The sequence below is a fragment of the Neopsephotus bourkii genome, unplaced genomic scaffold (genome assembly GCF_033783945.1).
Source record: "Neopsephotus bourkii isolate Nb327-2 ecotype Australia unplaced genomic scaffold, CSIRO-AGI_Nbou_v1 NB_580, whole genome shotgun sequence".
In the NCBI taxonomy this organism is placed as follows: domain Eukaryota; kingdom Metazoa; phylum Chordata; class Aves; order Psittaciformes; family Psittacidae; genus Neopsephotus; species Neopsephotus bourkii.
The window spans coordinates 2,312,570-2,336,738 of NW_026901081.1; the positions used below are offsets into that span (position 1 = coordinate 2,312,570).

The 24,169-nt window shown below is 44.9% G+C and overlaps 1 protein-coding gene across 1 annotated transcript in view; it reads left to right on the top strand.

The window, feature by feature from the left end:
- Positions 1-355: 355 nt before the first annotated feature.
- Positions 356-24,169, top strand: part of ACER3 (alkaline ceramidase 3) — a 61,056-nt gene continuing 37,242 nt past the window's right edge. Inside the window, exon 1 of the mRNA XM_061351426.1 lies at positions 356-570. Within this exon, the coding sequence (XP_061207410.1) occupies positions 468-570 (103 nt within the window). The 5' untranslated portion in view covers positions 356-467. The remainder of the gene's footprint in view (positions 571-24,169) is intronic.

A 24,169-nucleotide genomic window follows, 5' to 3' on the forward strand; every position in this document is an offset into this window, starting at 1 on the left:
CCCAGCCTACGAGAAACACTTGCCTCTTCACTTAAAACACGGTCACAAAACCCTCCCTGCGGTCTACAAGGGGAGAAAACACGTCGGTGCCACCAAAGTGACCGGGGGGAGAGGGTTTTAACCGAGAAGGGGATGAGGATAGAGCGGCCCTGATGGTACCCATCCCGCCTCCGCTCTCCCGGGGCCATAAAGCCGCTCTTTCCAGTCAGATTTTCCTTAAATCCGCCTTTTTCATCTCCGTATTTTCCTCCTTTCCATGTTTTCCTCCTCCTCAGGCCTGCAGGCCGCAGCCCGTCGCCATAGCAACCCCTCAGGCCGCGCTCCCCGCCGCGGCCGCTCCTCCCCTACCGAGGCGGGCCCAGCGCGGATCCCGCCCGCCGCCGCCGCCGCCGCCGCCGCGCTCCGGGCCCGGCGCTCTTCTCCCTCCTTCCCCTTGCGCTCCGCTCCGGCCTGAAGCGGACGCAGCGATGGCTCCGGCCGCTGACCGGGAGGGTTATTGGGGCACGCCGACCTCCACCTTGGAGTGGTGCGAGGAGAACTACGCCGTCTCCACCTACATCGCCGAGTTCTGTGAGTGGCCCCCCCGGGAGCCGCGTCCCGCCGCTGCTTCAGTCACACCAACCCCCCCAGCCCTCCGTGCCTTCACCCCACCGACTAGGCCCCACGGCAGGGAATCCTCCCCCCTTGCCCCATGGGCCCTATTCCCTCAGTGGGGCAAATAGCGGGGTAACGGGGCCCCTGTCCTTTAGCCAGCGCCGGTGGGTGGAAATGGGTGTTTTCCTGTCTCCTTCCTCCTCAAATCCGTGTCTTAAAGAGGGGGTGGTTTGGTCTTCTCTCTCCCCGTGTGTTGTTTGGGTCCCTCCATGCCTATGCCCTGTGTCTGAAGTGGTGGTGGGGCAGGAGGAGGGTGTTCAGGGGTATGGGGAGGCATGCTGATGTGGGATGAAGTGGGTCTGGGGGGGCTAAGTGCTGCGGCAGGGGTGGTTGTGTGGCACTAATATGGATGGGTGAACCCAGTTGTGCTTGGGTTGTTTGCGCTGTGGGTCTGCAGCTCTGGTCCCTGTGTGATGGGAGCATCTGCCCAGCCATGGGCAGTCAGCCCACGTGAAGCTGTTCAAGGAGAGCAAAGAGGGAGAAGGTATCTTTGTATGGAACAGGCATCTTCATCCAGGAGAGGCACCTTTGCCCAGCTGGCCTTTGGTGGGTCGTAACCATCATCAGGTTGCTCTGCTGCAGGTGGTGGGAGTTGGAGTAGCTTGAAGAGTTGCCCTGTTGCAGGTTATGGGCTTTTAGGATTGCTCAGAGTGCTGGTAAGGGAGCAGGCTGTTGTTTGAACCTCTAAACTCTGTTAGAGAGGCAGTCAGATCTATCCAGTGTGTTTTAGGGCAGGAAGAATCATAGAATAGCCTGGGTTGGAAGCCACCTTCAGAGTTCATCTGACCCAATCCCCCTGCAATGAACAGGGTCATTCTCAACTGGATCAGATTGCCCAGAACCACATCCAACCTGGTCATTTACTACAGGGTCATTGAGTGCATGAGAAGGGGGTATACTGCAGTAGCTGGTGAAGGATCAAGCCCTCTATCACAGTTGTTTTGCTGAAAACTTGAGTGTTTTTGTACCCTGGGCAGTGACTTTAAAGGGTGTAGTTGTAGTTACGTGCTACCACCTGACGGATGCCCTGTCCTCTTAAAAGCTTTCACATGTATAAGATAAGCAGCTGCTTTTGAAGTGTTAAGACCCTAGGAAAACAGTACTGGAGTGCAAGTGCTAACCTACCCTGAAGTGCTTGGAGTGGGCAATCCAAGAAGTCCTTTTGCATAGCTGGGATGCTTCAGCAGCGCTTTGGAAGAGCTTGGCATGCAGGAGGTGGAAGGTTCTGGGCGTCCATGCCAGGCTGCCGGTTACAAACACTGACATGGGTGAAGGACTGAAAGGAATAGCTGTGAAAGAGGTTTCCAAGTGTGGGAATGGGAAGGAGGACAGGATCTGAATGACAGTAGCATAGGCGGCATAGAAACTCCAAGGAAAAAGGATGTTGGTGGGGAGATTTATGGCTGAGAAGGGAACAAAAACACTTAAAAACAGGACAAACTTAGTAGTTTTTAAATAGAATGAGGCTTTTGCAGAGTAGGTATTTTTGTGTCTTCCTCGGGGTAAAATGTAAGGGGTGAGCTAAGCCTCCCAGGGAAGAGGAAGCGCTCGCTGTTGCTTCACCCATGTGAAGACAAATTTGGCTAGCATGCAGATTTTGGAAATAATCCCTACATTGTTGCCTCTGCAAACTGATACTTCTCATCTGCTGCTAGATTATGCAGAAGGAAGATGAGATTAAGGGTGGGAGGTGGAAAGATGTGCGTGCTCTGAAGAAAAAGGGGCTGATTATAGGAGTTTTGGTCCCTCCTTGAGGTTTTGGTGTTTGTTGGGGTGTTGCACTGAAATAAACGTGTATGAGGGTTGTGCTGTAAATGAAAGCATTTAAATGGCCCAGGTTTAAAAGCAAAACAGTAAATAAGGCCACTTTATTGGAGGGTTATCTTAACAGTAGATAACTTCAGTAAAGATAATCAGGATTTTCTTTAGCGTAAATTCTGTAATTGTGCTTTTAGGGTCAGAGGAAATTTACTTATAATATGAACCCACTGCATTTCAGTCTTAGGCAGGAGAAGTTGGTTGGCAATGTACCTTTCATAAAGCAACCAAGGAGTTTCATAAAACAACTTTCCTAACTTCCTCTAAAATACTTCATCTTTAGCTAATAATGACTTTAGAAGATGAGAGAGATGTTACCCTGCAATCTAGTTCCTCTAGCAGAAGAGCTGAGAGTATAGTCAGGGTGTGTGTGGCCCAGTGGGCTTCTGTCAGTTGCTGTGTCTTTATGGCCTCCTGAATCCATTGAAAATTCAACTTCAGATGGCAAACAAACCAGAAAGTACATAAATACATATATATGTATTTATATAGGGTAAATAAAATCACAGAATAGTTAGGGTTGGAAAGGACCTTAAGACCATCCAGTTCCAACCCCCCTGCCATGGGCTGGGACACCTCACACTAAACCATGGCACCCAAGGCTCTGTGTCCAACCTGGCCTTGAACACTGCCAGGGATGGAGTATTCACAACTTCCCTGGGCAACCCATTTCAGTACCTGACTGCCCTTACAGTAAAGAACTTCTTCCTTATATCCAAGCTAAACTTCCCCTTTCAGTTTTAACCCATTTCCCCTTGTCCTATCACTTCAGTCCCTAATGAACAGTCCTTCCCTAGCATCCTTATAGGCCTCCTTCAGATACTGGTGCTCCAGCCCCTGATCATCCTCGTGGCCTCCTCTGAACAGTTCCATGTCCTTTTTATGTTGAGGACACCAGAACTGCACACAATGCTCCAAGTGAGGTCTCACAATAGCAGAGTAGCGGGGCAAGATCACCTCCTTCAACCTGCTGGTCACACTGCTTTTGATGCAAGCCAGGATATGGTTGGCTTTCTGGGCTGCATATTAAGTTTAATAATTCTTGTCTCGTTGTGGTCATTTTTGATGATGCTGCTTTTAAAACTCATGCACAGCCTGTGTTACTTTAAATGTTACCTCGTGGAAGAGTGAAAATTGGTTTCTGTCTTCTCACCATCCTTATACCACTTAGTTAAGCTGATGGTGAGGGTGGTGAGGCCCTGGCACAGCTTGCCCAAAGAAGTGCTAAATGCCCCATCCCTGGCAGTGTTTAAGGCCAGGTTGGGCAGAGCCTTGGCAACCTGATCTAGTGTGAGGTGTCCCTGCCCGTGTCAGGGGTTGGAACTGGATGATCTTAAGGTCCTTTCCAACCCAAACCATTCTGTGAGTCTATGATAATATAGTTTTTAAAACTTTTGCATTGAATGTTTGCTAGAAATAATTGATAAGCAAATATTGGAGGCCCAGCACTTGAAGGATACTGGCAGGTCCAAATCGAATACTATGTGTTCTTTAGGTTTGGGGCTGAAGAGAAAAATTGAAAGCTTGTTGTGCAAATTAAGTCTGTTGTGCCATTTAGGAATTTGTTTGTAATATGCTAATTTTAGTACAAATTGCTACATTGTGTTCCAGAAGCCTACATGCAGTTCTTTGCCATTCCGTCCTTAAACAGCTGGTGTAAATGATGGCAGCTGATCAATTGTAGACATTCAGAGATGTGAAGGTGGTTTTTTGTGGCGCTTCATATTTGCATTCTCTTTATGTGCTCTGAGCACAATGACCTGTATTCAAATTCATTTGTTTTAATAGTGAAAAATGCCTTTTGTTGCCTTTCTGAGGCTGCACCTCACTGGTCTGCCTCCCTTGTGGAGGTGGATGACTAACTGCTCCACATCCTGCTGTACAATATTAAACCAATTGAAATGGAAAAAAACAGTTCAAGAGAATTATTTTACTATCATAGAATCAACTAGGCTGGAAAGGACCTTTAAGATCATCAAGTCCAACCATTACCCCAGCACTGCCAAGACCACCACTAAACCATGTCACTGAGGGCCTCATCTACACATTTTTTGGACACTGTGTTAAGCCCTAAAACAACTCTTCCATCCCTCACTGATTAAATCTATTGTGCAGTGTAGTAATTCCTTTCTTCAGGGTTTCACAGGAGCTCTGAATTGACTTCTGAGTGCTAGAGGTCAAGTAGTAGGGATGTTTTTTGGGTTTAACTAATCTTTTCCAGCTCCAAAAGCTTGTATGCTGAATTGCTCAAGCTTTTGTACAACTCGGGCTAAATAATAATCGTAGAATCATAGAATGGTTTGGGCTGGAAAAGATCTTAGGGTCGTCGAGTTCCAACCCCCCTGCCATGGGCAGGGAAGCCTCACACTATACATACTACTACTACTACTACTACTAAAAGTAATAGATAAAACCAGCATCCTCCCACCCAAGCAGGCAGAACAAGGTCAAATGTAAGTGCTGTTCTTTAACACTAAGTGCTTAAATGTTACAGTTTACTCCTATTTTAGCAGGACTGATGTTTTAGGGCAGTTTAGCCCACAGAGTGTTCCGTTTTGGGGGTCTGTTTTGATGTGACAAGTGCCTTACCCTTCTTGTAATCCCTGTCATTCCTGTAAGAAGGGTTTGTCTTGTAGAATATGAGGAGTGAATATAACTAATCCTCATAGATTCCCTTTGTTGAAAACAGAGAGAGTAATATTAAATTAAATATTTTAAATTGAAAGGAGCCCTGTGTGGTACCTGAGGGCTTATTCTGAGCAAGGGTGCATCTGTTGTTATCAACCAAGTGCTGTGTTTCAGTTTGGATCAGACTTCAGTGATGCTTCTAGGTGTGTGAAATATTGCCTTGAGCTATCATTGTCCATGAGTAATATGAATCATCTACAACGTGACTGCTTTAGAGTTATTATATCCTTACGTTGGCATATGGATATAGATTCAGGCTTCTCAAGGAATTGGTGAAATAGTTTTTGTCTTGGCTTCTGATACTGTCTCAGTACATTCTGCTGCCTTCATTTAAGAAAAGATTGGTTTATTTTTCTTATCATAAAATTGTAGAATGGTTTGAGTTGGGAAGGACCTTAAGATCATCCACTTCCAACCCCCCTGCCATGGGCAGGGGTGCCTCATACTAGAACATGTCTCTCTAGAGCCTAGGCTCTATCAAACCTGGCCTTAAACATTGCCAGGGAAGGGGCAACTACAGCTTCTGCAGGCTCCTTGTGCCAGCACCTCACCAGCTTCACAGGGAAGAGCTTCCTCCTTATATCTAACCTGAACTTCTCCTGTTTCAGTTTTAACCCATTACCCCTTGTCCTATCACTGCAGTCCCTGATGAAGAGTCCCTCTTCAGCATCCTTGTAGCCCCCTTCAGACACTGAAGCTGCTGTGAGGTCTCCACGCAGCTTCTCTTCTCAAGGCTGAGCAGCCCCAACTTTCCCAGCTGCTCTTCCTATGGGAGGTGCTTCAGCCCCTGATCATCTTCCTGGCCTCCTCTGGACTTTCTCCAACAGCTTCATTAAGCTTCCTTAAATTAATTAAGCTCCAAAAGCTTCCTTAAATCCATTGCTTTTTGTTTTCAGTAGAGCTCTGGTAAACTAGTATTTGTAACTGTGCTCTCCTTATGGGACCCTTGTTTAGGGAAAAATACCAACAGATCATGAGAAACTGCACATGTTTCTGTGCACTTCTGCTGCTCTTCACTAATCCTTCCTGTTTGTACTGAAGAGCTAAGAGACTGAGATGAGGTTACCTGTTGTGAGATATCTCATTAATCCATAGACTGCCATCCAAAAATTCTCTACATTGTCAATACTGACATGAAAGTACTTGGTTTTGTTTTCAAACTTGGCTCAAGAAAGACAGCTGTCAAGGATGCACAGGTCTCTGTTTTGCACGGGGATCATTACTTTAGAATTTAACGACTTGTAAAACGTACTTAAAGACAAAATAAAGTCGTTAATACTGAATTTTAACTGCTACATATGTACTGTCACCTCTTCCTCCTGGGCATCCTGATGTATTTTGCCTCTTTTGCCAGAGGCTTTGGAAAGCAGCCAGAGACTTGGGCTGGGTGCTGTGAGTGTGAGTTAAATGAAGCCAACTCTGCCTTCAAAAGCTCTGTCCTTTCAATAATAAAGTGGCAGGTGAAGGAAGAAGCATCAGGATTAATTGGGTGTGATCAGCCCAACTGCGTGGCTGTGCCTGAATTAAAGTCACATCATGACACAGATGAGTTCTGAAGTGTGACTTAAGAGAAGACGATGTCACAACCTCACTTGAAGACTGAAAGGGGTTTGAACACGTAACTTAAATGAACTGACTTCAGGAAGCCACATCCTAGGTTACCTTTTCTAATTTACCTGATTCCTTGAAGGAGCCCCCTCAAATTAGGGGACAATAGGGGTGAAAAGGTAAAGGGAACATTCATCCAATTGCTGATGGCTGTAAAGTGGAGTGGGGTGTTCAGAGCAGTGCTCAGCTATGGGATGCTTCTTAAGATGTGCACTTCAAGCTTGCTTTTTGTTCTGCAGACAAAAGAAGTTAAAAGAAGGATTCCATCCTTCAAAGTATAATACAGAGGAAGTAAACTCCAAAGCCAGATGGATGGTCTCTGCTGTCAGGCCTTCTTATTTAATGATTCTATGTGATTTTGAGTCAGTGGCACATATTGTCGCATTATTTCCCTTCCAGGCTGTAAATGTATATACTTAAGTCTGAAGATAATCTTGTGGCAGTGTTTTGATGCATTTTGCCACAATTATTTTTTTTTCTTTTTCAGTTCTTCCTTTTCTTTTAGTCTCTTTGCCACTTTCTAATCCAGCTTTAACTTTCATCTCATCACAGCTTAGATCACATTGAAAGACAGGGTCAAAGGCTTTTGGAAAGTCTGTGGCATCCTGGGCTGTATCAGCAATAGCATAGACAGCAGGACCAGGATAGTGATGGTCCCCCTGCACTGGGCACTGGTGAGGCCACACCTTGAATCCTGTGTTCACCTCTGGGCCCCGCACTACAAGAGAGACATTGAGGGGCTGGAGCGGGGCCACAGAAGGGCAGCAGAGCTGGTGCAGGGCTTGGAGCCCAAGTGTGATGGGGAAGGGCTGAGGGACCTGGGGGGTCAGTCTGGAGAAGGCTCAGGGGGGACCTGATGGCTCCCTACAACTGCCTGACAGGAGGATGGAGCCAGGAGGGGCTGGGCTCTGCTCCCAAGGAACAAGGGATGGGACAAGAGGAAATGGCCTCAAGCTGCACCAGGGCAGGTTTAGATGGAGCTGAGGAGCAATTCCTGCCCCAGAGGGTGCTCAGGCATTGGAACAGGCTGCCCAGGGCAGGGCTGCAGGCACCGGCCCTGCAAGTGGAAGCGAGGCCTCAGTGCCATGGGGCAGTGGTGGCCTTGGCAGTGCTGAGCAATGGTTGGACTGGATGGCCTTAAAGGGCTTTTCCAACCCAGTTGATTCTATGATTCTATGATTTGTCCAATCAACAGTTCTCATTTATCCATCCTGTTATGCATCTGCTTAAAACTTGATGGGCGCTGTGGCAATGGACCACATGCATGTTTACTAATACTTGTTTAGTTTCTAAGCGACAATAAAATCCTTAAATGCGGTTTAACAATGTGATAACTCTGCAATTGGTGCTTCATATTCAGCACTTGTGCAGCTGGCAGTTGGATATCTGCCACTCCAAATGGTAACAGAGCAGTAGCATTCGTACAACTGCATTTTGCTTGTGTACAGACTTAAGGCAGACAGGTTTATGAGCTGCATGATAGAAATGTGCAGAAGATATATTTGCAGAGGGGAATAGGGAGATTAGTGTTAAATTAATGAGGGTTGTGTCAGGGACAGTGGATAATGGTCCGTGGTCAAACACACAAAGATAGAAGAGTACTGTTTGTCCGCTTTGGCTCCTCCCCAGAGTCCTGCTTTGGTTCCTACCCGGAAAGTTGTGCTTTAGAACTCCCTGGAAAAGTCTCGACCCTTGGAGACCTTTCTAGATATTCCTGTCCACTTCTGGCCCCCTGCACTGGAAGGAGTGTGGGTTTTTGTTAGTGTAGAAGCCTGAGCCTTATGCGATGCAGGGAGGCAGAACCTTACCACCCAGGGTCAACATTGCCTCCGCTAAGGTTGAGCAGGCCACCTGGCACTGCGATGGTGATCCTTGGAGCTGGTTTCCTGATTGTCATCACAGGGTCCTTGGGGTTGATAAGATAAGCAAACATCAGAAGTATCATTTACTGTATCTGTTAATATCTCTGTCTTTTCCTGTATTAATAAACTAGTTGTGAGTTCTCTATTTGTGTCTCGTTTCTCTCACCCGGAATCCTTGAACTCTAGAACAAGGGTGAAGGAACACTGCTGACTTTTAAATGCCTTTAAATAAGCCTTTACAGAGAGATAAAAGCAACTGTTGTCATAATTGAAAGACAAACATCTCTTTAATCTGGGGATTGCTGTGTCTTTTTGTGTGCCTGAAACTACATAAATCATGTAATTCCGTATTTGCTGGAGCCTTTCACAGATCACTTGGGAAGACGTGCTTTAAACAAAAGAAGGGTTTAATAATCACTGCAAAAATGTTCAAAGGAGCTCTGGGAGTTGTCTCCAGTCCCAGCAGCTCATTAGTGCATGGTTGGTTCATCTTGCAACACATGCAGCGTAAGAAGGACGTGGAGCTGTTGGAGCGGGTCCAGAGGAGGCCACGGAGATGCTGCGAGGGCTGGAGCAGCTCTGCTCTGGAGCCAGGCTGAGAGAGCTGGGCTGTGTCAGCCTGGAGAAGAGAAGGCTCCTGAAGGGGAGACCTGAGAGCAGCTCCAGTGCCTAAAGGGGCTGCAGGAAAGCTGGAGAGGGGCTTGGGACAAGGGCCTGTAGGGATAGGCCAAGGGGAATGGCTTGAACCTGCCCGAGGGGAGACTGAGCTGAGCTCTTAGGCAGAAGCTCTTCCCTGTGAGGGTGCTGAGGCGCTGGCACAGGGTGCCCAGAGAAGCTGTGGCTGCCCCATCCCTGGCAGTGCTCAAGGCCAGGTTGGACACAGGGGCTTGGAGCAAGCTGCTCTAGTGGAAGGTGTCCGTGCCCGTGGGAGGGAGTTGGAGCTGGATGTGCTTTAAGGTCCCTTCCAACACAAACCCTTCTATGATTAAATAGATATTTAATCTAAAATACATAAACTGAGAGTTGCTTCAGGTAATATTTTGCTTTACAAGTAGCAGAGTAAATACCAGATGAGCGTTGCCAGTCTGTATGCTTATCATACTGGTGAGCACATCTATAATAAGAATCGGCTCCATTGAATTGTGTAAATGCCTCAGAAGGCAGCAGGGAAGTGCACCCTGGTAGTGAAATCATACAGCAGATGTTGTTTTTGTTCACTTGCACAAGCTGCTATGGCTTTGTGATCTGTGATATCACAGTTCCTTTTCACTTGGAGCTTTGGGGTTTGATGGCTGTTAAATGTTTCAGGGCCCAAGTTTTATCTTCCTGTGGGGCCCATCTGAATATGGTCTTCAGCACAATGGCTAACATCAGCTCAGTACTCAAATCATAAAACTCTTGAATCCATCCCCTTTAATTTTTCTTTCTCTGTTCTAGCCTGCAGAGAAATACTTTGAAGCTATTTCCTTTTCTTAAGCACATTCCATTCCAAGCTCTTCAGTTCTTTTTCCTGCCTTTAAACTCTTCCATGCTGATTTCCACATGGCTTTTGTATTAACTTCTTTTCCCCCTGCATTTATTGAACTTTATCACCTTTCTCAAACCTGTCCTCTGAAAGTTTTCGCTCTGCCAGTCTTAGGCCATCATTTGTGCTGGGAACTTGGTTGATTTTGTGTATGTGTTTTTTGAATGTTTCATACCATTATATGGCAAAACTTACTTCTGCCTGAAACTTGTCACCAACATTATGAATTGCCATTGTGTAGGTACTATATTAAGTTATATTTATAGCAAAAATCATAGAATCAATGGAACACGTAGGGTTGGAAAGGACCTTAAGATCATCCAGTTCCAACCCCCTGCCATGGGCAGGGGTACCTCACACTAAACCATGGCACCCAAGGCTCTGTCCAACCTGGCTTTGAACACTGCCAGGGATGGAGCATTCACAACCTCCCTGGGCAACCCATTCCAGTGCCTCACCACCCTCACAATAAAGAACTTCTTCCTTCTATCCAACCTGAACTTCCCCTGTTTCAGTTTAAACCCATCGCCCCTTGTCCTATCGCTACAGTCCCTGATGAAGAGTTCCTCTCCAGCATCCTTGTACCCTCCTTCAGGCACTGGAAGCCGCTCTGAGGTCTCCACACAGCTTCTCTTCTCCAGGGTGAATGGCTCCAACTTTCTCAGCCTGTCTTAAAGCCTGAACCACCTATGGCTTGTACATCTCTTCCTGAATTTGGTTTAGATTGTGAGATACTGAAGATTTGGACTTGGATCTTACTTCCATTGTGGAGAAGCAGCTTCATTTCCCCTCTATGTAAATAGCTTTTGCCAAGGTTTATGGGCAAACAGGCAACTGCCAATTCTTTTCTTCTCATGTTTCAAGCAAGAGCAAGAAAGCTGTCTTGAAATTACAGTTGGACAGTGACTAAAGCATAGAGTTGGAGGTGGAAGTTGCAGACCAGGAGTGACAACCTTTGAGTGATTGGTGAATTAATTAATTGGGTACTGCTGACAGTTGTTGCTGAAGGTTGGCATATTAACTGGACTCTATGAAGGCTTTAGAGGAAAGAGGTGCTTACAGGAAAGAGATGGAGTTGGGTATTTAGGAGTGAAGAAGAGGATTTTTGAGGTCAGGTGCCTTTCTCTTATCTCATGTTCCAGGATTCTTCATTTAAGGCAGTCCTGTCAAAAAAAGGTAGTTACAAGATGGGCTTTTCTGTTAGTACTGCTGCTAAGAGGGGGAATGTCACTAGTCAGTGTCTGAGGCAGTGTTTGGTTGCTGTGTATCTGAATCAGGCTGTGCTTGCTATCTAGTTTCATTACCCCCATGTGCATTACATTTGTCACGCTACATCTCACCTTTAATTTCCTACCATTCAAGTAAGGCAAAATGCAAAAGAATGGGCAGAGATACTTGAATTGCTCTGGACACCCAGGGCAAATCCACACTGATAAGGAGCAAGAGGAATTGGATTTTGAAGAAAGGCTACTCTAAACTAAAGATGCAGGTGCCTGGAAAGGAGCACTGACAGGCTTTATTCTCTGCTATCCACCCTCCAGTGAGCATACTGTGCTCCCTGTATGCTTAGCTCTCATATGGCACTGCACAGTGTCTGGAAGAGTTCTACCAGATCCTCTGAGATGATACCCACAGATTGCTGTGCCTCAAGTTTGTATCCCTCTTTGTGGTGAGGGCTCCCTGATGCTGGGCTGGGTGTACTCCACTAGGTCAGTACTGTCAGCTTCTGCTCTTGGACAGGTCCTTAGGCTTAGAGGAGTTGGTGCACACTGCACAGAAAGGCAGGATGCTGACACCAGCACAGAAGAAGAAAGGCTGGAGGGAGTTAAGTATGATGGAAAAGAAATGTATGATCACTATAACATTATAGAATCATAGAATAGTTAGGGTTAGAAAGGACCTTAAGATCATCAAGTTCCACCCCCCCTGCCATGGGCAGGGATACCTCGCTCTAAACCATATCACCTAAGGCATCGTCCAGCCTGGCCTTGAACACTGCCAGGGATGGAGCATTCACAACCTCCGTGGACAACCCATTCCAGTGCCTCTCCACCCTAACAGGAGAGAATTTCCTCCTTATATCCAATCTAAACTTCCCCTGTTTCAGTTTTAACCCATTACCCCTTGTCCTATCACTGCAGTCCCTGATGAAGAGTCCCTCCCAGCATCCCTATAGGCCCCCTTCAGACACTGGAAGCTGCCCTGAGGTCTGTGCGCAGCTTCTCTTCTCCAGGCTGAACAGCCCCAACTTTCTCAGCCTGGCTCCATACAGGAGGTGCTCCAGTTCCTGCTCATCCTCGTGGCCTCCTCTGGACTTGTTCCAACAGCTCCATGTCCTTTTTATGTTGAGGACACCAGAACTGCACACAATGCTCCAAGTGAGGTCTCACAAGAGCAGAGCAGAGCAGAGGGACAGGGTCACCTCATTCCGCCTTCTGGTCACGCTTCTTTTGATGCAGCCCAGGATTTGGTTGCTTTCTGGGCTGCAAGCGCACACTGAAGCCGGCTCATGTTCATTTTCTCATCGACCAGCACCTCCAAGTTCTTCTCCGCAGGGCTGCTCTGAATCTCTTCTCTATATATGACCTTATATTGGTCACTGCTTAGTGGTTGAAGGGTAAAGTTCTCCATCTCAGTTTTTTCCTTCCAGTCTGACATCATCCACCTGCCTTAAAATAACATTTAAAATAGCTTTTAGTTTGTTTTCCAGTAAAAGTTCTAATAGAAGCAAACCTGCCCCTCAACAACAAGCTTATTGCATGTAATATTCTAACTTTACATCATCTCAGCCTAATCTCTTTAGACTTTGATTGCATTTTCCAGCTGTAAGCACTTGCTTTTAGTGAGCTTTCGAGATAGGTATTTCAAATGAGTTGCCTATCTCAACTGTTTTTACTTGAAATTTACTTGCAAAACCCTTCCAGGTGTACTTCAAAGTAATTGTACTGCTTGCTATCTTCTTAGGTGCATGTTTATCAGGGAAACTAGGCTTGCTTTTCCATGTGGCTTCCCACACTCTAGGAAATCACCATTAAAATATGACAGGATGGCATCTGAGCTAATGGTAATGCAAGTTTATTCCTTGTAGTTCAGTTAATTGTGGATATATTGGATTGGGAATTAAATGTCCTGTAAAGCAGTTGTATACTATCTTGTTTATCCAGGCTGCCTTCTGCAATCTCAAGATATGGCCAAGAATAGATTCTAGCACTCTTGTTACATAGAATCATACAATCATCTGGGTTGGAAAAGACCTCTAAGATTATCGAGTCCAACCTTTACTCCATCCTTAAATACTGTTGTTTTTCATGCAGTGATCCTTTCAAAACCCAAAGCCCACTTACCTATGCTACATAATGCCCTGCACTTGTGACAGACATAGGTGTGATAGACATAGTAAAACTGGCTTCAAAAGTGAAGAACACGGCTTTTGATTTAGCTGTTGGTGCTATCTTTGATCTGGCCCTTCACCTCAGAGTATTTTCCTTGCAGTTGCTGTCATAACTATCTATTAAACTTCATAGTTGGCTCTCTGCATTTTGTAATCTGCCCTATGAACCCTTTTCTGAGGAGCAGCATCTCATGCAGATCTTGGACTTACTCATGACAGGCTTCAGAAAGAATCCAACATCCTTGAAAGACCCCCATCAAGCCAAGTTCTGGGTCTTTAGACAGTTTGTCTTCATTTGTGATAGCCTTTAAGAATTCCAGGAGGAGCAGGAAGACTCCATTACACTAAGCACAAGAATAGGTAACAAAACCATTTCTGGAGAGACCCAGTTCTTCCTCTGGTGTATTTTCTACTCTGAAGCTTCATTTATGAGAGATGTTGTCCTAAACTCATTCATGTTTCTTGGGGCAGGTAAGGATGGACTAGTCACTAGAGGAGCACTTCAGTGTTTGAATGTCCTGGCTTCAGTTTTATGCAGGTTTATTTGTGACTCAGTCACCTTCTTCTTGCAAGGATAAATACACAGAAGACTGTTCAGACACTGCAGTAATGGAGATTAAATAGGTAACCAACACATTGTAGATTCTCTCCATCAGGGACTGTAGTGATAGGACAAGGGGTGATGGATTCAAGCTGAAACAGGGGAAGTTCTGGTTAGATATAAGGAAGAAGTTCTTTACTGTGAGGTTGGCGAGGCACTGGAACAGGTTGCCCAAAAAAGGGGTGAATGCTTCATCCCTGACAGTGTTCAAGGCAAGGCTGGATTGTGCTTGGATTAACCTGCTTTAGTGTGAGGTGTCCCTCCCCATGGCAGGGGGTTGGAACTGGATGATCTTAAGGTCCTTTCCAACTCTGACTGTTCTATGATTCTAAGAGCAAAAACTTCTTAGCCCAGCAATGAATGTTTTGCCATCTTAGTTTAAATCTGCATCGTGAACACAACTGTTGGAGTTGTAGGGTTGCAGGAAATCAGTTTATTATGAAGAAACACGTGGAGCTTTAAAGTTTGGATTTGTGTAGTATTAGTTTTCGCTCATTTTTCGTGTAATATACATAAGAAGCAAAGTCAGTGTTAGTGCAGTCTCCTCTTACGTTCTTATATTTGAGTGTCTTTACTCCACAGTAGCAAAGCACTTTGCAGAAGAGTTCATGGTAAAGAAAAAGATCTCTTAATCATAACCTGGGGCAATTCAGAAGCAGTTCAATAAGTGCTTTTGTAAGAGGTGCATACCAAAGAGATTTGGGCATTAGAAAATACACCCACACTTCACAGGTTTAACGTGAGCTTTCTTGTGTGTGTTTTGTCAGTCAGGAGTGGCGAGAGCTTTTCTTCTTAATCACTTTCTGACTGTTTTGGAGAACAAAAATGTAACAGAAAATACTGTGATCAAAGGAAGTATTAGCTCCAAAAATGTTAACTGAACTCGTATGATGGATGTCAGGGGAATGAATACATTCTGCAGCTGGTATATAGACTGTGTAAGGCCAGAACGTATCACTTGACACAGCGCATTGGAACCGCTTATAAATGAGCACTGGGAATAAAACTCAAATTGTTTTGTTAATTATTATTATTATTATTATCTGTTTGTTCCTAAAACTTCCTCATTACCCCTCCCCAGTCTAGTAAATCACTGAAGTGGTTTCCCTCTTCAGAAGGATCTTGGCATATGTAGAATCATAGAATCACAGACTGGTTCAGGTTGAAATGACCTTAAGATCTTCCAGTTCCAACCCCTGCCACGGGCAGGGACACCTTCCATAGAGCAGCTTGTTCCAAGCCCCTGTGTCCAACCTGGCCTTGAACACTGCCAGGGATGGGGCAGCCACAGCTCCTCTGGGCACCCTGTGCCAGCGCCTCAGCACCCTCACAGGGAAGAGTCTTTTCCTTATCTCCAACCCATCACTCCCTGTTTCAGTTTTAGCCCATCACCCCTTGTCCTATCACTCCAGTCCCTCATGAAGGTCCCTCTCCAGCACCCTTGTAGCCCCCTTCAGACACTGGAAGCTGCTCTGAGGTCTCCACGCAGCTTCTCTTCTCCAGGCTGAACAGCCCCAGTGTTCTCAGCCTGTCTCCATACAGGAGGTGCTCCAGCCCCTGAGCATCCTTGTGGCCTCCTCTGGCCTTGCTCCAACAGCTCCATGTCCTTCTTATGCTGAGGACACCAGAACTGCACACAGTGCTGCAGGTAGAGTCTCATGAAATGAGAGTCCCACCAAGTGGGAAGCAGCTTAGAATATGTAGAAGCACTCCTCTGCACGCTGCCTTTAAACTCAAAATCCTTCCGGTTGGCCACCAGCTCTGCAGCAGTGATGCTGCCTTTAGTTTTCTTGGCCTTGTCCCAGCACTTTGACTTACTGGAAGCAGCTCTCTGGTGCGGCTGGGGCTGGAACGCAGTGTGCTCACACTGGTGGTATGCATCTGTGTTGGTGCTAGCGCAGAGGAGGAGGCTGTGTTCTGGCCTCCTTTGCTTCCTTTCTTGCCCATGGTGGATTGTTTTCTTCCTGTGTCTTACAGCGTGTTTGAAACTCTTCCAAGGATTCAGGGCATCTACTGGGGGATGTTGCTGCTGCCAAATAAACTTGATTTCTAGATATTCCGCCTTAACTTCCCTTTTCCTTGTTTCAGTGTGTTAGAGCTGATCAGAATGGTGCTCTTTGGTAATACATACAGCTTTCTCAGTCCTCCCCCTGTGTAAATCTGTTGGATTCCATGGTGCTTTCTTCTAGCTGCTGCCTAGCCAAGAATTAGGTAACTGCTCTTGTTTTTCAAGATCTTTCTTTTCCTTTGTAGTGTTCCTGGTTGCTGTATCTGAATCTTCCATCTCATTTATCCCTTATAGCTCTTCCCTTAATAGTATCCCAGCAGCTGTACAGAGCATTAATGCAGCATTCCTTTGTAATGTACTCACTGTCACATTTTTCTGTGGTGTTTTATCATAGAATCATAGACTGGATTGGGTTGGAAAGGACCTTAAAGCTCATCCACTTGCAACCCCTGCCAACAGGCAGGGACCCCTTCCACTAGAGCATCTTGCTCCAAGCCCCTGTGTCCAACCTGGCCTTGAACACTGCCAGGGATGGGGCAGCCACAGCTTCTCTGGGCACCCTGTGCCAGCGCCTCAGCACCCTCACAGGGAAGAACTTCTTCCTTCTATCCAACCTGAAAATCTACCTTTTATCTACCTTCTAAATGACTTAATACCTTTAAATGATTCCTGTGCTCTAAGTGAACTTGCACTTTAGATTTTTGACTTTAAATACCCAGAGGGATCTCAGAGTCCCTTCTAATAACCCATTAATTTGAAGTGTTACTTATTGCACCCATTCTCAGTGTTCTTCAGGAAGCTTTCACATAGGTTTTACAGATCAGTAATTGCCTTCACTGTTTGTTTCCTTCAGTATTTTTCCCATTAGAAATGTGGTGGCTGATACACGCTGCAGCTGAATTGCTGATGGTGCAACTTCAGTTAATGTCCAGATAAACAAAATCAAGGCTTGCTTAGAGTTTGGAAAAGGGAATTGCAGGAGGTAAGAAACTGCTTTTGTAGCTTAAAAATAAGCATTTTAAACACTCCCCCCGAGCCCATTTTTTATGGGTTTGTGTTTGGTTTTGAAGTCAGCGTTGGTCCATTGCTCCAGCCTGGAGCAAGAGTCTTGCATTTCGCTGAGTAACAGGAAGTTTATATTGATCCTTCGTGCACATTAGCAAGTAGGGAGTTTAGTAATTACACATTGGCAGAATTCCCACTGGGATGACTCTGTTTTCTCCCCTTGAGGTCCTTCTGAAATATGAAATGGAGACGTGGTTTTCATTTCCTGACACTCTGAAGTGCAGTTATTGTATGCTTTGAAGTAGAAGATATTAAAAATGGCTGGTGGAAGGGAAAATCTAATTGCTCTGCTGCCCTCCTGGTGATAAGCCTTAAGCAAAAACAGCACAAGATAGAATTCAGTGGCCAAACCAGCTCATTCTGTGAAACTGGGTCCTCTGAACTATCATGATGTGCCTGTATTTGAAACATCAATGCTACAAACCTGCTCTAGGCTCTGGCTTAGTTATTACTGAAAATATATAGCATACACTGATTGGGAACTTGTTGGATTTGATTCACATTAATTCCGCTGCTGACACTTGAAACACTGTGATAAGTGAGTTAGGAAGTTCTTGTATTGAGAACGGCCACTTTAATTTGAATGAGAGTCTCATTCTTCCCTGTGAGGGTGCTGAGGCACTGGCACAGGGTGCCCAAAGAAGTTTTGAATGCTCCATCCCTGGCAGTGTTCAAGGCCAGGTTGGACAGAGCCTTGGGTGCCATGGTCGAGTGTGAGGTATCCCTGCCCATTGCACGGGGTTGGAACTGGGTGATCTTGAGGTACTTTCCAACCCTGACTATTCTATGGTTCTTATAAGGAAATACTCTAGATTCTCCAGTTTTTAAGCTATTATTCTCTGTGTGTTTTTCATCTTTGGTTTCATATCTCTGGAGATACTTCCAAGAGAAGAATCTTTCTTTAAAAGGGGGAAGTACCTAATGGTAGATGGCTATAAACTCAGATGTGTATGAATTGTGTTGCTTCACCCATTGCTTTAATGGTAAACCCTCCAGTAATCCTAGAATCATAGAATAGTTAGGGTTGGAAAGGACCTTAAGATCATCCAGTTCCGACCTCCTGCCATGGGCAGGGACACCTCACACTAAACCATGGCACCCAAAGCCTCGTCCAGCCTGGCCTTGAACACTGCCAGGGATGGAGCATTCACAACCTCCCTGGGCAACCCATTCCAGTGCCTCAGCACCCTCACAGGAAAGAATTTTCTCCTTATATCCAATCTAAACTTCCCCTGTTTTAAGTTTTAACCCATTACCATATCACTACAGTCCCTAATGAAGAGTCCCTCCCCAGCATCCCTATAGCCCCCCTTCAGACACTGGAAGCTGCTCTGAGGTCTCCACGCAGCTTCTCTTCCCCAGGCTGAACAGCCCCAGCTTTCTCAGCCTGTCTTCATACAGGAGCTGCTCCAGCCTCTGATCATACTCATGGCCTCCTCTGGACTTGTTCGAACACTTCCATGTCCTTTTTATGTTGAGGACACCAGAATTGCGCACAGTGCTCCAGGTGTAATGATCTGTAGTTCACACCAGAGCTGCTCGAGATGATTCCAGAAACAAAACGCGTGAGGGAGAATTCCTTATCCTGGCTTTCAGATATGATTCAAGTTCAGCAGGATGCCATCTGAGAGGCTTTGTTATATCATTATTTTGATTTTCTTCATGCAGTGATGGAACAAGGAAAAGCTCCATGAGCCAGAAAGTGCACTAAAACTGACTGTGCCGAGCACCACGATGCCCAGACAATGAAACCGAGGTTTTCTGCCTCAAAATCTTGTTTGTTTGCTTTACTTAAAGGGGTATTTTAGTCCTTGCGTATCTGTTTTAGGAAATACTTGCTACTTTCCTTTCTCCTGTATCACAGTGAGGTGCAGTTGTCCCTGTGGGGAGGCTGAAAGCTGTAATAAATATCGTGTTTGTTAGTCCTGATTTCAGATGAACTTTTAATGTATAGTCCACTTCTTAACTGCAGAAATGTAACATGTATCTCTACTGGGTTTGAGTCTTGTAGAAACCCTAGCAGAGTGAAAGTTCTGTATTCATTTGACTGAGGGAGGAAGAGCATTTTAACACTTAAAAAGATCCTTGCTGTTGGTGAATCTCTCAGTCATTCTGTGTACAAACCTTAGATAAGGGATCTCTTAACATTGTGTGAATCACCTTGTGAAAAGCTGTAGCTGGTAATTCTTGCTTCCTTTTATAAAAGCACTTTTCTTTCCTCTCTGAAAACATCACCTATATTCTAACTCCCATATTGTCTTCCTGGTGTTTTCACATCCTGTGTATTATATCCTTATGACCATGTTCTATTACAGCTGGACCTGTTTACAGCTTCTCTGGTTTTATCCTTTTGACTTCCTATCCACATTTATTACAGAAATGACTTTCTAAAGTAGAATTAACTACATATGTGGGGAAATAGAAACTTGATGAAAGTAAGGTCCTTCAAATTGGTGCGTTCTCCATCTGTAGCAATCTGTATGTATACCATTAAGCACTATATTGTGCCTGTGTTTGCCTGTAAATGCTGTTTCCTCTCTAAGTTTGTTTTCTGTCTTTGAGGTGATCAGTTTTTGTACAGATCTTTGTATTTATGATGATATGCATTTTATTTTTTTTTTCAGGGCCTAATCATAGAATCCCAGAGTGGCTTGGGTTGAAAGGACCTTAAGATCACCCAGTTCCAGCCCCCTGCCACAGGCAGGGACCCCTTCCACTGGAGCAGCTTGCTCCCAGCCCCTGTGTCCAACCTGGCCTTGAACACTGCCAGGGATGGAGCATTCACAACTTCCCTGGGCAACCCATTCCTGTGCCTCAGCACCCTCACGAGGAAGTGTTTTTTCCTTATATCTGACTAAACTTCCCCTGTGTCAGTTTGAACCCATCACCCCTTGTCCTGTCACTACAGTCCCTAATGAAGAGCCCCTCCCCAGCATCCCTATAGGCCCCCTTCAGACACTGGAAGCTGCTCTGAGGTCTCCACGCAGCTTCTCTTCTCCAGGCTCAACAGCCCCAACTTTCTCAGCCTGTCTTCATACAGGAGGTGCTTCAGTCCTTGATCATCCCTGTGGCCTCCTCTGGACTTGCTCCAAGAGCTCCATGTTGTTGTTATGTTGAGGACACTGGAATGATGACCCTGACTTTTAGGAAGATGACTGAATCTACATCAATTGTCAAAAAGACTTGTCAGATTTTGCTGCTGTATTTGTAGAGCAAGGTGCAGATGTGGTCTAACCTTCACACAGCTGTAGACAGAGGCTTGTAGAAATGATGTTTTGCATAAATTTGATTTAGTTCTGGTACTGTCTGGCATGCTGTCAATCAATAAAACAGAATCTTGGATCAATGATTTGCAGTAAAACACTCTTGAAAGACTTAGGAACTTTGATAAGGTCAGTCACACACTCTGCATTTATCATGATTAGATAAATTGACACTGATTTAGCACTTTACCCAGTACCATGTATAACCTTTGTGGCCATAGTCTGGTTTACTGCTGTGACAAGCCACCACATCATGTAGTCTGGCTTTTAAGTTTACTGAGCTTCATCCTGGAAGCGGATGAGTTCATTGTGCTGCCCGCTTGTGTTGGGAAGCAGTGATAAACATCTCCTCTTCAGTGGGAAGCTTTACTCTCAATTCCAGCCCACAGTTACTTAGGGTTAGTTTATATCTATGTATTCTTTGGCCAGTGTTATCCTTTAGTTCTCTTTTGTCCTTGTCTCTTTGTCCATCCAGCTGCTGTTTTGCTAGGCTAGGTGAGCTAACCAGTTTATGTCCCTACTGATGTTGTAAGCTCCCATTCATCCCTCTCATGTAAGTGATGCTTCTCTGCACCTGATGTGCTTTCTCTTCTCTTCTATCAGCAACTAGATAGTTTAGTTACTATCTAGTATAGTCTGCTATTGCCTGGCAAGAAGACATTACTATTTTCCTTTCCTCTACTGGAAATAAATTTAGGAGGTTTGATGCCTACAATGATGTCTTCTGGTGAGTCAGCACACAATCTTAATTCACTTTTCTGTCTCTTTAAATAGATTACTCCTACATTTGGAATAAGGGTTCATATTGACACTGGCCATCATATTTAATCCTGTTCCTGTCATTGCAGTCCTCAAGTCCATTCATTTCTTCTTCTGATAAACCAGTCATCCTTTATGTTGACAGATGTGCTGAAGCCACAAGCCTTTGGTTGCTAAAGAAAAACTAGATCACTCCCTGGACCAGCGTTTAAGGAATCCAGTACTGAAGTAGAAGAATGCTGTACAGAGTTAAACCCTGATCCATCCATGTGCATTCATCTGATTTTGGATATACCATATATCTTGAGCCATAACCAATTTCTGCTTCAGTTACTTAACATACCTTCTTGCCTCATCCCTTAGCGGCAAACTCTCCAATCTCTGGTTTTCCAAAAGAGAACTGCTGCTTTATTTTTCCTTTCTTTTGTAAAAACCTGGTGTAAAAGGGGAGGTTTTGTCAGAGTTGAACTTTTCCCCCAGTTTCAACTTCCATATCTATTTCCTTCCATACTTGTTTCACTTCCTTGCTTGTTGATTAACTTTCGAGTTACAGACCTGTGGTTCTGTCACCCTTTTGTTCTTTCTTGCTATTGTTTGCTAATCTCTGTGCATATCCCATTGCTGGAACGAGTTAAAAATCCTTTTAAATGAATTTATAAGCTATTATATGGGAAGATAATCCTGTTAAAGACTAGCTGGACTTCTGTGAAATGCACCCTTAGAGGGACGTTTCCTTTGAAAGTGTTTTGGTTCTGGAGGGAAGTCATTTAGCCAGCAGTGTGCTGGAGGACTTCATTGCCCTTCTACCCCCATTTCTCTTCTGCAAACCTTTGCTTAACTCTCTGTTTGTTTTGCAAAGAGTTTTGCCTAATCCCCGCTACAAATGTTCTGTATAATACAGGCCAAAAAGTGAACAGAAGGAGTGGCAGGAATGTACAGCTAGATTAGGCCTGTGGTATTTCCTCTCGCAGCAAGATGGGCCTAGATTAAACACTCATAAATTACCAGTAATTTAACATGATTATGGCTTTACAGGAAGTGTGGAAACCTTCCCCTTCCTCCAGAAGAACCCCTTTCTGCAGTCTTACATCCCTCTGAAAGTTGTTTTCCTACTGCAGGTCTCTTCTCAAGTCACGTCCCTTCCCAGTTGCGGGTAAACATGATGGTATCCCTTTTGTTCAGCATCTTCACATTGGATTTTTGCCAGGTTTTTGACACTTTCATAACAAAGTGACCTTGAAAAGTGATATTTATATCATGTCTAAAAGCTTCTCTTTGAGAGCTCCTTTAGAAAGCAGAAGACTCACTATCCAGACGTAGCCTTTGCTCTACTTTTCGAGGCTGATGACATCTTCGCATGGCTTATGGGAGGATGTGGTGATGGTCAGTGTAGTACACAACAGCGGATATCTTCCAAACTTGATCTCCACTGAAAGTGAATCACTGCCCATTGCAACACTGTGGGAATGTGGTAAAAAGTTAATGATTACATCTTAGGCAGAAGCTCTTCCCTGTGAGGGTGCTGAGGCGCTGGCACAGGGTGCCCAGAGAAGCTGTGACTGCCCCATCCCTGGCAGTGATCAAGGCCAGGTTGGACACAGGGGCTTGGAGCAAGCTGCTCCAGTGGAAGGGGTCCCTGCCCGTGGCAGGGGTTGGAGCTGGATGAGCTTTAAGGCCCCTTCCAACACAAACAATTCTATGATTATTTGATGATTTATCCTTTAGAATTAAACCCTAAGAATTTAAACATGAAAAAGGCCTTTTCTTTGGTATAAACTTGTTTTTCTTTGGAGAGCTGTTTTGATTTCAGCTGGGCTTCTTTTACAAGAAGGAACATAGTACAGAGCTGACAAGAAGAGTGAAGTCTCTGGCATGCCTTTTTGCTTGTTATAACTTGGTGAAATTCATGGCTTGCAGGAGATGATGTTAAATCAATGAGGAAGGTGTGATAAGAATCAGTTGTGATTTTTATCTGGTTGAGAACTGTCTCAAACTGAGATTTGAATCTACTTAGTGAGGATTTAGAAGAGCAGCCTTATTACATAGCTACATCTCTGCTTCAAAGAGCCTTATTTCCGTTTGGAACTGAATGTCCTGCAAACCTCTAAGTATGGATTTTTGTTCCCAGATGTGCTGTAATTCTTTGGGGTTTTATGGTCCTAGTTTGGTAGTTTCATTTCTCTTTGGGATGGATCTTCTGCAGCAGGGCTCCTGAAATACAGAATCACAGAATGGTTTGGGTTGGAAAGGACCTCAAGATCATCCAGTTCCAACCCCCTGCCATGGGCAGGGACACCTCACACTAAACCATGGCACCCAAGGCTCTGTCCAGCCTGGCCTTGAACACCACCAGGGATGGAGCATTCACAACCTCCCTGGGCAACCCATTCCAGTGCCTCACCACCCTCACAGTAAAGAGCTTCTGCCTTATATCCAATCTAAACTTCCCCTGTTTAAGTTTGAACCTCTTACCCCTTGTATCACTCTGTGTAGGTGCTCGTATTAAGAGTATTGATTCAGACACGGCCTGCACACTCTTGTGCTTTGTTTTAAGAAGTGAAACTCTGTTATTCAGCACTTTCTGAAGTTTTTTCTGCCTCTGTATAGCCTCATCCATTGTACTTCTCATTAAGGGATTTGGAAACTGGAGTTTCAATGTTACAGATATCTAACCAATGGCGTGTGAAAGTGTGCAGTGTAATTTATGTAAGCAGTAGTCTGTGTTTTTTTAATAGATTTGATCTTTTTCCTAAATTGCATGTCATTTTATTCCCATTCGTTCTCAAAATTATGATTTGTGGTTAGGCAAAAAAAAGCTGAATCTGCATCTCTTCTGCTGAGAAATGTACCATTTCCTTACGCTTCACTTAAACTTCTCAGTATTTCGTTGTACGTTGGCATGGACAGAACAGTGAAAAAACATCTAA